This window comes from Typopeltis vanoorti, chromosome 25, assembly GCF_054136105.1.
Source record: "Typopeltis vanoorti isolate ZY-2024b chromosome 25, IOZ_Tvanoo_1.0, whole genome shotgun sequence".
NCBI lineage: Eukaryota > Metazoa > Arthropoda > Arachnida > Uropygi > Thelyphonidae > Typopeltis > Typopeltis vanoorti.
In genome coordinates, this window is record NC_143573.1 from 72,099,903 (window position 1) to 72,115,309 (window position 15,407).

Consider the following 15,407-nt stretch of genomic DNA (forward strand, 5'->3'; position numbering starts at 1 on the left):
GTTGAGTGGTCAACCTATAATACCGTATATGGGTAGTTGGTTGGGAAAGGAGAAACCTGTTTGCATTTGATTTAAAAGCCTGTATGTTGTATTCCTTGGGAAATACATCAGGGAGAAGACTATTCCACAATACTGCAGTAGCAGAGATGGAGGAGGGGGAAAAGAAACTGGTTCTGTGGGTTTCAAGGTGTACTGTAAAAGGATGTAGGACGGCAGCTGTATGTGTTTCAATGGGCTTAGTACACGTGTGTAGAGGCTTAAGTGCTGTGAGGACATCATGTTGGAGGCTTAATGGATATTTTTACAACATTTTTACAACACTTAAAAAGAATTAAAATAGACTTTAATGCTTCCTATATTTCGTCCTAGTCACTAGGACATCTACGGGGATTACAAAAAAATTAATGTAACATATGCACAAATAACAAACAATACTAAGCCCAACCACGTGGGTGACACTAAAGTCCTATCTAGGTAGAGCGCCCTCTAAGGGCAGTAGTAGGTGGCCTGGAATGTAAGGTGGGAACTCTGGTGATGAGTGTTTCCCAAATCTTCGGAAGCTTAATGCACCCATATTTATTGAGATTTGGTTGGTTTTTGAGAGCTGCTGCTGCTTCTAAGAAAAGTCTCTCTTTCTTGAATTTGCTGTGGTGGAGCATGGTGGTTTTCTTCCATGATACTCTGTGGGTGGTGTCCAAAACATGGTCAGCCAAGCCTGAATGGCCATAGTTGTGTTTGAAGATGTAAGACTTGTGTTCCTCTAGACGGATGGATGCTGATCTGCCTGTCTGTCCAAAGTACGCCAGCTTACAGGAACAGGGTACTTTGTAAACTCCAGGCAGAGAGAGAGGAGGGAGTTGATCTTTCGTAGAACGGATAAGGGTAGCCAGTTTGCGGTGGGGCTTGTATGCTGTGTGTAGATTGTATTGTTTTAGTATCTTGGCTATTTTTTCAGATGTGCCACGGATGTAGGGTATGGTGATGGCATTTTTAAAATCTTGTTGACGAGAAGGAAGGGGAATGGGGGAGGAGTTGATTATTTTTTTGATACTGTGATCGCTGTAGCCATTGGAGAGGAAAGTGCTGTGTATGTGGTTAAGCTCATTAGTGAGGGCGGTTCCACTGGAACAAAGATTGTGGGCTCTCTTGGTAAGAGTTTTAATAATGCCATATTGTTGAGAGGGGTGGTGGTGGGAGAGTTTGTGAATGTATCTGCCTGTGTGTGTGGGTTTTCTGTATACGGTGAAGGTAAGTGTATCATTAGGCAAGCGTGTGACTAAGGTGTCTAGGAAGGGTAAACAATTGTTCTTTTCCTTTTCCATAGTGAACTGGATTCTTGGATGTAGACTATTGAGATGACTGAGGAAGGAGTCTAATGTGTCTGGGCCATGAGGCCAAATAGAGAACACATCATCTACATATCTTAGCCAGATAGAAGGTTTGAGTGGGGCTGAGTCTATGGCTCGTTTTTCGAAATCTTCCATATAGAAATTGGCAAGGGGGGGCGAGAGGGGGGAACCCATGGCAGTTCCCTCTATCTGCTTGTAGATTTTGTTGTTCAAAGAGAAATATCCAGAGTTAATGGCAAAGGAAAAGAGATCTAAGATGTCAGAGGGAAAAACCTTTTCTAAGAGAGATGAGGTGTCAATTAAGGGAATATTGGTAAACAAAGAGGAGATATCAAAGCTTACCAATATGTCTGTCTTCTTCAAGGTTAAATTTTCTGTGAGGGCTTTAAAGTGGGTCGAGTTTTTTATATAGGAAGGGGACCTTCCGGTGAGGGGGATCAGAGAGTTGGCCAGCTGTTTAGATAGTCTATAGCAAGGTGCATTGGTAGCATCTACTATAGGCCTGAGTGGGGAGTTGGGTTAAAGCCCTCACAGAAAATTTAACCTTGAAGAAGACAGACATATTGGTAAGCTTTGATATCTCCTCTTTGTTTACCAATATTCCCTTAACCTGGCCAACATTGCATGTTGGGCAGGTGGAATGACTGGAGGGCATTTGCCATTGTCAGTTATGTGTGCATTGGAGGCAAAGTGTGAAGCCATTAGGTTAGTTTTTTCTGTGAGTGATGTTGCAATTGAGCCATCTGGGTATGATAGAGGTGGGAGTAGTGTAGAGCAAAAATTACAACCAATTGCCTTGACAAGAGACCAAAAGACATGGCTGCCATTTGGACAGGCTGCACGCTTCCTGCTTTTTGCCCATTCAAATTCCGTTTTAAAAGTATTGATAATTTTCTTGCATCTGTTTCGGGGGCTTCAGTATAGGCACTGAAGGAAGATGGAGTTCTTGATTTGTGCCAGTTATGGTATGCCTGATTTTTCATTTGTACCGTCTTGGCACATCTTTTGGAGAACCAGAGTTTAGTTAGGGTACAGCAGTTCAGAGTAGTGTGGGGAATGTATGTTTTCGTGCCAGTGAAGATTACTTTGGTGACATGTTTCGACTGGAAGACCGGATAATCCAACCATGGGAATGTAGCATAATAGTCTCGGAGACAGTCCCATTTGGTACTGATATAATGCCTAACTACTCTTGTGTGGGAGTGACTGTGTAAGCATTGTTGCATGGGGGAGGAGATAAGCACTAGGTTGTGGTCAGAATTACCCAGGGGCTCACTATATTCACTACATATTTGGAGGGATCATTAGTAAGGAAAAGATCTAGGATATTTGGAGAGTGGTTCGGGTTATCTGGTATTCTGGTTGGCTTTTGAACAATTTGTGTAAGGTCATTAGTGATGGCAAATGTTTCAGCATCTCTGCCTGCAGGATCTGTAACAACTGGAAGAGGATAGCCAATTGGTGTTATGTTAAAATCACACAAGAGGATGATTTCGCTATTAGGAGAGTGGGACTGGAGAAAATTAACTTTTAGGGAGAGGAAATGAAAGAGCTCAGAATGATTGATGGTATTAGGAGAGTAACAGAGACAGCAGATGAATTTGACTGAGTGGGGGAGGGGGAGCTTTAGTCAAAGAAGGTCGAAGTTGGGCGATTCTAGGTTAGGTGCTCTCTGACAGGGTATGTCAGAGCAGATATATGATTGCTGTGATGTTAAATAGTCTTGCTGAAAATCTTGTCATTATTATTCTGTGATTTACTGGTTTGTATCCTAATAATGTTTCTCCTCCTCTGTTACTTAAAAAAAAAATTCAACTCCTACCTCATGTTTTTATACTATTGCCAGACCACACGATTCTTCCACCTCTCATTTCCCCTGACTGTCCAGTGCATCTCTGCTAATATAAGGATGTCACACCGGTATTGCTTCATCTCCTTGCAAAGTAAGTCTAGCTTTCCCAGAGCCCATAAGGTATGGACATTCCATGTTCCTACTGATAGCTTGTCTCTTGCTAGTTTTAATTTTATTGCACTTCTTTTGGTAGCTAACTTGTTCACCGATCACTCAGTTGGGGACTTGGATCTTGTTTATCTGGGTGATGTCCTATCTGGATGTTTCCACATCCATATTACAGCAAATTTCAGTTGTTTTGTGGTACAGTCAGCACATTGACACTCATCTGACCAATTTTAATGGTTTATTCAGCTACCCCTAACATGGGGAACAGACACTGTTTGCACTATTCTGGATCAGATGCTGCTGTTGCCTGTTGGTCCACAGGAAGCTTTTCATTTCCTTCTTACCATTCGTATAGGGACATGCACTTACAGGTTTCAGGCCCCTCCAAGACCTAATAATAGTTGGGAGTCTAAAATTTCAGACAATAAAAGGTTTATTGTCTGAAATAGTTAAGGATCTATGTTCAGTTTTCAAGATTCTTTCCAAGTTGCTCTGGGAGAAAAAAACCCTGCTTTCCCATTCTAGAGATCGAATAACTTGGGAACCAGTTGAAGAAAGGGTTAGAAAAAGTTCCTGTGGTCAGTGACTGGATTCAACCTGAGGACAGCTTTCTTCGGGTGGCTAAGCACATCATCAAATTCCTGACATGTACCATCAAGGGGTGTACAGGATATGATAGTACTACATGAAAAATTTACATCATTACTAACTTCCTATCTACAATTTTCCTCCAAATCAGTCTGTTACTTGTCAAGACTCCAACATTATCAGATCTTATATTACTATCATCTAAGGCACATTGTACCGTATCAATCCACCTATATCTTGGTCTTCCTCTGGGTTGTTTTCCTGCCAACCTGGCAGAAAACACTTGTTTTGCTAATCTTTCCTTGCCTATTCCGTTTAAGTGATGATATTAGATTAGCCACCTGAGATTAGCTCTGCTAACGCATTCCTGGATACTGACAATGTCAATCTCTTTCCTAATATCCTCGTTTTTAATATGATATTGCCATTGATGCCATCTGTTCACGCCTCTAATCTTTCTCAGGACTCTCATATCTGCGGTCTCTAGTCTTTGGTCCAGTGTTTTACTTCTGATCCAGCTGTCAGATCCATAAGTTAAAACTAGTTTGAGCACTGTATACAGCTAATTTAGTGTTCCGACTAATTTCTCTCTTATTCCATGTGAATTTATTCAATTGACTTCCTACCATACCAGCTTTGTTGATTCTGTTGTCTATTTCAATATTTAATTTACCATCTTCACTAAAAATCATGCCTAAGTAGCTGAAATGTTTTACTTGTTCCAAAGGTTCCCCGTTCACAACACAGTTTACATTTTCAACAGTTCTACCTATTTTCATTGTCTTTGTCTTTTTAATGCTCACCTTCATACCATATCTATTACAGCAGTTATTCAATTTAGTCAGGGAATCTTGCAAACTTGATTTATTTAGAAGTATAACATTGTCCGCATAAAGCAAAGAGCTGACATTAACATCTCCAATTCTGATATCATGTTTAATACCACTTTCCTTCATAATGTGACCCATATATATAATGAATAACAGAGGGGATCATGTACATACTTGTCTCACACCAGATTTAACGTTAAACCATCTTCCTGTACTTCCTTCAATTCTAACTGCTGACTTACAACTCAAATAAAGACTAAGTATTGCTTGATATAATGTCCCATTGACACCATATAACTGTAGCGTTTGTAAGAGCTCTCTCCCTCTCTTGGCACTTTGTAATATGCCTTTTCCAGATCGACAAAACTTAAATACAGATCTTTGTTATATTCCCATGCTTTTTCAACTATTTGTCGTAAAGTGAAGATCTGATCCTGACAGCCTCTATTTGGCCTGAATAAAGCTTGTTCTACACCAAGCTTTTCTTCCACAATTCTTCTCAACCATTTCTCAAGTATACTTGCATACATCTTGCCAGGAACACTGAGTAGGGAAATACCTCTGTAATTCTCACATTCAGTTTTATTTCCCTTTTTATATATGGGTACCATTAGTGCTCTACTCCAATCATCGGGAATTCGTCCCTTCCAGGCTTTCTGGACTATGCAGTGCAGCCACTGTAAGACTTTTATCCCACGTACTTCAGCCTTTTTTGGTTGAATATCATCTACTCCTGCTGCCTTCCCACATTTCAAGCCTTTGAATGGCTTTTACTACTTAAAGTATGGATATGTATTCCTGACTGTATGCCAGTTGAATGTTTTTTACCACTGTGCTATCACTGCTTGTTTCATTTAGCAATTTTTTGAAGTAATTACTCCATACTTCAAGGATATCTTTTTCTCCTGTTTTCATGTCAACTTTATCATCTCTAACTCCTTTTACAGCACTCTTTCCTCCATTTCTAAGCTTTTTCAACAACCTTCAGAATATCTTACCACCTTCTTGATATTTATTTTCTGTTTTTACCAAAGTCCTTCCATGACTTTTGTTTAGCTAGTTTTACACAGTGTTTCGCTTTCTTACATTTGTCTCTGTATTCTCTAAGAGCAAAAGCTGACTTATTTGCCAGGAACTTTTGATATGCTTTCTTCTTTTCCTTCACTACCTCTTTAACTTCCTGTATCCACCATGGAGTTCTAATTTTTCTATCCTTGCAGACTGCCTCACCACATGCCTTTCTGGCTGAATCAATCAGGGTTTTTTTCAAGGCTTGCCACTGAATCTCCAAGGTTTGTTTCCTGTTGTCAAACTCTTTCATTTTCTTTTCAATAATCTTTCTGTATTTTAGTCTACAGTTCACATCTGAGAGCTGCTCAACTCTTATTCGCTTTAAAACTTTCTTATTTGTTATTCTTTTCAATATGAAATTCAATTTTATCCTGCTCAAGACTAAATAGTGATCACTTCTAATTTCAAATCCTCTGTGCACTCTGGTGTCCTGCACCAGGGAGAAAACATCACTATCAACAATAACATAGTCAGTGAGACTTTTCTAAGTGACTAAGCACTATGGATACAAACACCACTTCCACTGGGCCACAACACCTAATTTTTTTTACCATTAATTCAAAATTCATGATAATAATAATTATCATTATTAATATCTGACCTACATGGAGTCAGAGACTCATCGTGGGAGGTACATGATATCATATACAAAGCTCATCCCACTGTGCCTTAAATTGATTCAATGTGTCTATGTACATAACACCCTCAGGCAATGCATTCCACTCTCCATGTAAAGAACATGCTCCTTACTTCTCTGCTCACACCCTTCTTTTATAGTTCACTCCCATCTCCCATTTTATGAAAAATCTCTTCCATGTCACCCTTATAACAAACCCTCACTAACTTATATGTCTTAATCATATCCTCCCTCCTCCTATTCAACAAGGCTTTGCAATTTACATTCTCTTAATCTGTCCTCATATTCCACATTCCAATGACCACTTACCACTTTTGTGAGTCTTCTCTGAACCCTTTCTAATATATCACTGCCACCATGAAAACCTGATGACGAAATTGTGAACAGTAATCCATATGAGGCCTGATCAAGGCCTTATACAGTGATATTATAACCTCTTTATTTCTGCACGTCAGGGTCCTCTGTATCATTGCCATTATCCGATTTGATATCTTCACATCTTATGCAATGTGGCCTCTGAATGAATTTCAGGTACTTGTCCACCACCTCTTCCAGTTTGCTCATTTACTCTACCTCCTTTAAAGTTTTCCCACCAAGTGTATACATACTTTGCATCCCATACTAGCTTACCGAATTTCAAAACCATACACTTTGCAAAATCGTACTGACAGTTCCGCTTACTTGCCCATTCATGTAATTTATTCAAGTCCACCTGTAAAGCTATAAAATCTGCTTGACTCTGCATTACTCTCCTCAGTTTTTGCATCCTCTGCAAACAGCTGCATATCACCAGTTAAAACTATTTCAATATCATTAATATACAAATTGAACAACAGTGGGTCCAAAACTGACCCCTGTGACATAAAGTAATGCCATAATGCCTTTAATGCTGTAAAACTTGGATCCACAGAACATGATGTGGAAGGAATATCATGAAAATAAGAGTGAGAGGAGTTATGAAATATATGAAACACTAGCCAGAAAAGTAACAGTTATTGTGCGGAAAGCTAAATCGGAGTATGAAATGAAATTGGCTACGCATGCTGGAGGCAATCCAAAAGAATTTTATTGTTATGCCGCAAGCAAAAGAAAGAGTGAATGTAGAAGAATAACTTTGCTGAATGCAGGTGGTACTCTAGTGTCAGAAGCTAATGAGATTGTTCAATTACAAGGGTGGTCTGAAAAGTTCTCGTCCTAACAATTAAAAAAACGAATTTATAATTTCAAAATTATTTTTAATTTTTAACATAATCTCACTTAAGACTAATACGTTTATTCCAGCAATGCTCCAGTGCCATAATCCCGTCCCTGTAGTGGTTCTCAGTAAGATTTGTAAAATACCCCCTCTGCAGCTGCAATTGCCTCTTTATTCAAAGAAAAATGCCAACCAGTGAGGAAGAGACAAAAGTCAGAGGGAGCCAAATCTGGGGAAGAGGGTGGATGTTCCAACAATTCATAGTGCAGATCCCTTAATTTTCCCATTGCCAAAACCGCTTTGTGGGCAGGTGCATTGTCCTGATGAAGGATGATTTTTTTTCTTCTGTAAACCGGATCTTTTCTCACAAATTTTTTCGTCTAGTCTGGTTAAAAGATCAGAATAATATTCCGCGGTTATTGTTTTATCCTTTTCAAGATAATTAATAAACAAAATGCCTTTAGCATCCAAAAACATTAATGTCATGGCCTTTCCTGCTGATGGAGAAGACAAAGTAGGTGCAGAACAACCTGCTTCTGTTCACTGTTTTGACTGCTGTTTGGATTCTGGTATGTAATGGTGAATCCAAGATTTATCCATAGTAATAAATCGATGCACAAAATTAGTTTCATTCTTGTTAAAATGCTCCAAGCATTGCTCAGAGATTTTCATGCGAGTATGTTTTTGATCTGCTATGAATAAGCACGGCACCCATCTCTTGCCAAAGCTTTTTCATTTGCAATTCTTCATGCAAAATATATCCTACATGTTCTTTTAAAATACCTATAGTCTCAGCAATTTCACGCACTTTGACTCGCAGTCATCCAGTACCATATCGTTCACTTGATCACTGATTTCTGGTGTTCTTACACTTTTTGGACATCCTTCATGTGGATCATCTTCAAGGCTGGTACGGCAGCCTTGAACTCAGTTTAAACTTGGCAGCCCATTTCTTAATTGTCGGAAATGAATGAGAAGAGTGGCTATAAACTTTTATTAACTTCGAATGAATTTCTTTTGCAGTTAAACTTCTTTCACAAAGAATTTTATAAGTGCACGATTCTCAGTTTTATCCATTTCGAGGGATACAGACAACACTTTTGCTTCAGACAGCTGTATAAAGCAAACTACTCGATAGAATGACTTGCAATTTCACATGGATGCTTATGACAGATGTACCAACTTAGAAAAAAAAAAATGTTGCGAATAGTGTTGCCATCTATGATCGAGAACTCTTCAGACCACCCTCGTAATGAGTATCTCACTTTGCTAAGATATATCAACCAGTTGTATGTCACATGGTGCACAGTGCTACTGCTATGCTGGATGAAGAGTTAAAAGTGCATGAAAATGAGGTTGAAGAGCTATTGCATAACCTGGATAAGGTATGACAGATGGTTTGGATGATTTATAGCCTCTCTCAGATAACAAATTCTGTCACACAGTGAGAGAAAAACATAATGTGTGGCAGCAGACTAAGATGCCTTGCATCTCATTTCATATATTAAAAGATAGTTCAAGGATGTCTGAACTGATTTCCATGCCAATGTAGTGCAAAAATCTCTCTTGGTAAAAAGTCAGTCACATGGATGTTTCATAAAGCATTTCAACCAGAGAAAAAGTATGAAAATGAGTATGTGATCTTGATGAACAGTAACACATGCAATTGTTGTCACTAATATACAGATTAATTATTGTTATACACGAATCTTTTATTTTATCAAGGACTTGCTTTTAAATGATGTAGAACTCGCCTTCAGCTTATGAAACATCTTTTTGATTCATGTAATCCTGAAAAAAGAAGGATTCACAGTTTGCAAATTAGTAGATTAGAAATTAAAGATGAACTATAAATGACATCTGCAAAGTGCTGTGGATGTGGCATGGATGCTGAGTATGTCTAATAACACTAAGCATTTTCTCTGCTTTACGTTGGACATTGGTTATTAATGTATTATTACATGACTCTTTCAAGGACTCATCACAGGAGATCCAAACTATCACACAATTTATCATATCTCTCCTTGAACCCATTAATAGACAAAGTACTCGCAACTGACTCTAGCAACCGATTCCACTCATTTTCAGCTCTCCAGTCAAAAAATCTAGTCCTCACACCTCTGCTAACCTCACCTTTATTCATCTTCCTAGGATAACCTCTTATTCTGCCCTCTCTAGCCAAGTGTTGAAACATTTTCTCCTGCATCTATCCTATAAAACCTTTTAAGCAACTTAAATGTTTCTATCATATCTATCCATTCTTTTCTTCTATCAACCAACTTCTGCAATTCACACACCCTCAATCTGCCTTCATAGGGAACATTCCACAGACTAATCACTGTATTGGTTACTCACTTCTGAATCTTCTCCACTGCTTCCTCATCCCCAAGAAACCCAAAAGACCAGACTTGAGCACAGTAATCCAGGTGTGGATCCTTCAAGGAATAACAACTTTATCTCTACTTGTTAATGTGTTTTTCAGTAGCCAAGTAAGCTTATGGGTTAACTTAGCAATATGTCCTCTACACCCTGTATATCACCATCCCTAAATCTCTAGCTTCATCTGTTTTATGGAATACAGTTCCATCAATGTGGAACACAGCTTGTAATCTGTTTATTCCAAAATGCATGACTTTACATTTCTCCACATTAAACTGATACCCATTATCTTTTGCCCATACTGACTGCCTACTTAAATTCTCCTGCAAGCTCTCCACATTGCCTTTATTAACTATTACTTTACCTAATTTTGCATCATCAGCAAACAACTGAATATTTCCTTTCAAGTTATTTCCTAATTGTTTATGCACAAATTAAACACCAGTGGTCTCAGCTCTGAACCTCATTGCACAAAACTCGTCACCTGTTTCGCCTTGATTCTGCACCTTCGCATACAAGGGTGGTCTGAAAAGTTCTCAGCCTCGACCATAGATGGCAACACTATCTACACGTTTTTTTTTTTTTTCTAAGTTGGTACATCTGTCATAAGCATCCATGTGAAATTGCAAGTCATTCTATCAAGTAGTTTGTTTTATACAGCTGTCTGAAGCAAAAGTGTTGTCTGTATCCTTTGAAATGGATAAAATTGAGTATTGTGCGGTTATAAAATTCTTTGTAAAAGATGGTTTCATGCCAAAAGAAATTCATTTGAAGTTCATAAATGTTTAGGGTCACTCTTCTTCATTTTCGACAATTAAGAAATGAGCTGCTGAGTTTAAATGTGGCCGTACCAGCCTTGAAGATGATCCACGTGAAGGATGTCCAAAAAGTGTAACAACGCCAGAAATCATTGATCAAGTGCACGATATGGTATTGGATAACCGGCAAGTGAAAGTGCATGAAATTGCTGATACTATAGGCATTTCAAAAGAACACGAAGGATATATTTTGTATGAAGAATTGCAAATGAAAAAGCTTTGTGCAAGATGGGTGCCACGCTTGCTCACAGCATATCAAAAATGCACCCACGTGAAAATCTCTGAACAGTGCTTGGAGCATTTGAACAAAAATGAAACTGATTTTGTGTCAGTTTATTACTATGGATGCGACTTGGATTCACCATTACACACCAGAGTCCAAACAGTGGACAGGAAAGGCCATGACTTTGGTGTTTTGGGATGCTAAAGGCATTTTGTATATTAATTATCTTGAAAAGGGTAAAGCAATAACCGGGGTATATTATTCCCATCTTTTAACCAGACTAGACGAAGATGACAAAATTCGCGAGAAAAGACCGGTTGTTTGCAGAAGAAAAAAAATAATCTTTCATCATGACAATGCACCTGCCCACAAAGATGTTTTGGCAATGGGAAAATTAAGGGATCTGCGCCATGAATTGTCGGAACAAAGACTATTCCTGAGATTTGGGGAATAGGGTGGATGTTTCCCAAAACTACGAGGGTTGTTTGAAAAGTTTGGTAAATTTCCATAGACAGCGACATAATTCGTTCATTCATACCAGTGTTGGCACATATCATCTTTTTCACGAACCTTGCCAAAATTTTATCCATGCTTGACATGTAGTTCTCGTTTGGCAAACATTTAAAATGACTGTGTTCACATTTTTCATAAAAATGTAGAAAAACAAGTTTCATGCAGTGATAAAACACTTTTATTTGAAGAAGTGGACTGCCACGTAGATCGATCAAAACCGAGTTAAATGCAGTTCATGGGGACTCTGCACCAGCAGTAAAGACTTTATTTTTGGATAAGTGAGTTTAAACGTGGTCGTAAGTCCATCGAAGATGAAGCATGCTCCAGATGCTGATTCGATTATTTCCTTTGTAGTGACTGGGGTCACTACAAAGGAAATAATCGACAAAATCCATGATATCGTTATGGAAGACCGCCGAGTGAAAGTGTATGAGATTGCTGAGATTGTAGGCATCTATTATAATATCAATTTCATTTGCAATGAAAAATCGCAAATGAAAAAGCTGTGTGCACGATGGGTGCCACGATTGTTGACTGTCGCATCAAAAACGCATGCGAAAAGACATTTCAATGCAGTGTTTGGCATGTTTAATTGCAATTTGCAGGATTTTTTGCATCGATTCATGACTGTAGGCAAAACTTGGATCCACCACTACACACTTAAGTTCAAGCAGCAGTCAAAACAGTGGACAGTGCCCAGTGAAAGTGCACCGAAAAAAGCGAAGACTGTTTTTTCAGCTGGGAAGGTGAAGGCCACTGTTTTTTGGGATTCCCAAGGAATTATTGATAGACTACTTTGAAAAGGGTAAGACAATAACAGAAGTTTATTATGTGTTATTGTTGGACCGTTTAAAAGAAGAAATGAAGGAAAAAACGCCCTAGATTGATGCACAAAAAAGTGCTCTTTCATCAAAACAATGCACCGTCCCACACATTGGCCATCGCAATGGCAAAATTATTCAAATTGAGATTTGAATTGGTTCCACATCCACCATATTCTCCAGAGTTGGGCCCACGTGACTTCTTCTTGTTCCCAAATTTAAAAACTTGGCTTGGTGGGAAAAAAATTTTCTTTGAACGAGGATGTCATCAAGGCTGTCAATGACTATTTTGCCCAATTTGACAAATCCTACTTTTTAGATGGGATGAAACAATTGGAAACTCGCTGGACTAAATGTGTAGACCTCGATGGAGACTATGTTGAGAAATAAAGGTGATTTTTTTTTCCAAAAAAATGCATTTAACTTATTTTTTTACCAAACTTTTCAAACAACCCTCGTATTTCCAAAACTAAACTCTTCCTTGCTGGTCAGCATTTTTCTTCGAATCAAAAGGTGATTGCAGCTGTAGAGGAGTATTCTGCAGATCTTGCTGAGAACCACTACAGGGACACGATAATGGCACTGGATCATCTCTGGAATAAATGTAATAGTCTTAAGGGAGATTATGTTGAAAAATAAAAATAATTTTGAAATTATAAATTCGTTTTTTCATTGTTAGGCCCAGAACTTTTCAGACCATCCTCATACCACTTTTGATATCTGCCCAGCAACCCTCCTCTTACCCATTATTAATCAGTATCATATCCATCCTTATTTGTTGTAAATTGCATGACAGAGTTCCATGTGATATTCTGTCACATGCCTTTGCAAAATCTAGAATCATTGTGTAGCCATTTCCATTTTCCAACTCGGCTGTTACTCTATTATAAAAAGTTAGTAAATTACTAAGGCATGGCTTATCCTTCACAAAGCCTTGTTGCCCATCATACAGTATCATATTTTTATTCACCCATTCTCTTTTTGAGAAATTTTTCCAATACTTTTACCACCACACCTGAGATACTGATTGATCTATAATTTACTTCTGTAGTCTTAGAAACCTCCCTTATGCAAGGGAATTACTTTGCTCTCTTTCCACTCCCTCGGAACTCTACCAGAGCTGAGACTTAAATTAAAGATCTTAGTGATGCCAGTTCCCTTGCACATTCTTAGCTGATATCCCATCTAATCCCACAGTTTTATTTACATCAAGATTCTTCAATATCCTAAGAACCTCCAATTTTGTTCCCAGATTAGTGTCCACATATGTTAAAGCAGTAATCTTACTTGGATGATATACCGTTGCCAAAGTGGTTGCTCAGTAACTCAACTATTTTATCTGCTTCTGTCACTATCACCACTCATTAAGGTTAATCTTCCATAGTCATTCTTCCTCTTACTTGCTACATAATGAAAAAACTCTTTGGGATCTCTTTTGGCCTGTTCAGTTAGATTCTTCTCATAATCTGATTTTGCCTTCCATGCCATGCTGGTCACCTTTCTTGCCTGAGTCTTGTACTATTCAAGAGTTTGCTGATCACCTTTCTTCTGATATATCCTCCACAGCATTTTCTTCTTCTGCAGCTCACGCTTAATGATATTACTCATCCATCTAACTCCTACCTGATCAACCCTCCTTACCTGGTCAGTGTTTTTTGGATCATGCCCCACCTCAACGCCTCAAAGATTTTGATGCCCCACCTCAATGCTGATAGTTGATAGTTGAGTATATCAGTATATGAGGTGACAAATGCAATATATTTTCTAATTGCCCCCCCCTCCCAAAATATTCAAATTGCCCTCCTGTGGGGCATATGCCCCACATTAAGAAACACTGCCTTAGGTATATAATTTAATATTGCTTCCTCTAGATGACCCTTAACTATCTCCCATGCACTACTTACCCTGCATTCTACTCTACTCTACTCCTACTTAATTATCCAACTATTCACAGCAATACTACTACCATCAACGGGTTCCACCACCACCACCACCAACGACAACAATAGTATTTTTGTTTGTAAGTTGTGTGTTCTCTCATGGCCAATTTGTCTGTATTTTTATTATTACTTAGGTTTTTACTTTTGACAGATAATTTAGTTTTTTGTATATTAGGGATGTTATTATTAAGCAGCCACAAATTATTAAGAACTGAGTGTAATACCCCTCCACTTCCTCCAGTTTAAATGGATATTTTGTCTGCATCTGAGTGGAAATAATTTATTAGTGGGAAAGAAATTTAGAAATCAGAATTAACTAAATGTAATTTTGTGTAAGATATGGTTTATATATACAAGGAAAAATTTTATTTTCTCTCTCTCTCTCTCTGAAACAAGTTTTTTATTCTTTTTTTAAGGATTTGTTTGAATATATAAAATGCAAATTTCTTTATTTTGTTGCAAATCAATATATGCATGAGTTAATACATTCTTTCTCAAAATTATGATTTTGACTCTTTTAAGGGTAACAGGAGTATCTCAGAAAGAAAAGTCTCGTTCACGTCCACTAGCACTGAATACTGTAGAATTAATGAGAATTGCAAGTTCAGGATTAGGAATGGGACCTCATAATGCTATGCAGATAGCAGAAACACTCTATACTCAGGGATATATTAGCTATCCTCGAACAGAGACTACTCACTACCCAGAAAATTTTGATCTTATGTAAGATAATTTATTATTTCTTGATTAGTATTTACTGATTTATGTATTGTAAATTGCATAATATAAAATGTAAATTATAAAATAAAATATCATGAGTCAATAGACCTATAGATATTAGTTGTTTTTTTCCCCTTCTTTATATATATATATATATATATATATGTTAATACATATGCGTTGTGTGCATCTGTACATTCGTGTATGATACATATATACATTACTTCTATTATGTTTTGTTCTTTCAATATGCTTCTTCTATTCTTTTCTTTTTTCAGCCCATCTTTTATTTATATTATATCGCATTTCTTCCAATTGCCTTTATTCTTTATTTCACTTTCATCTCACAATTTAATGAAGAGT

The 15,407-nt window shown here is 37.9% G+C and overlaps 1 protein-coding gene across 1 annotated transcript in view; it reads left to right on the forward strand.

The window, feature by feature from the left end:
• Positions 1 to 15,407, forward strand: part of Top3beta (DNA topoisomerase 3-beta) — a 233,460-nt gene that overhangs the window by 80,608 nt on the left and 137,445 nt on the right. Inside the window, exon 7 of the mRNA XM_090414786.1 lies at positions 14,847 to 15,047. Coding sequence (XP_090270912.1) covers positions 14,847 to 15,047 — 201 coding nt within the window. The remainder of the gene's footprint in view (positions 1 to 14,846; positions 15,048 to 15,407) is intronic.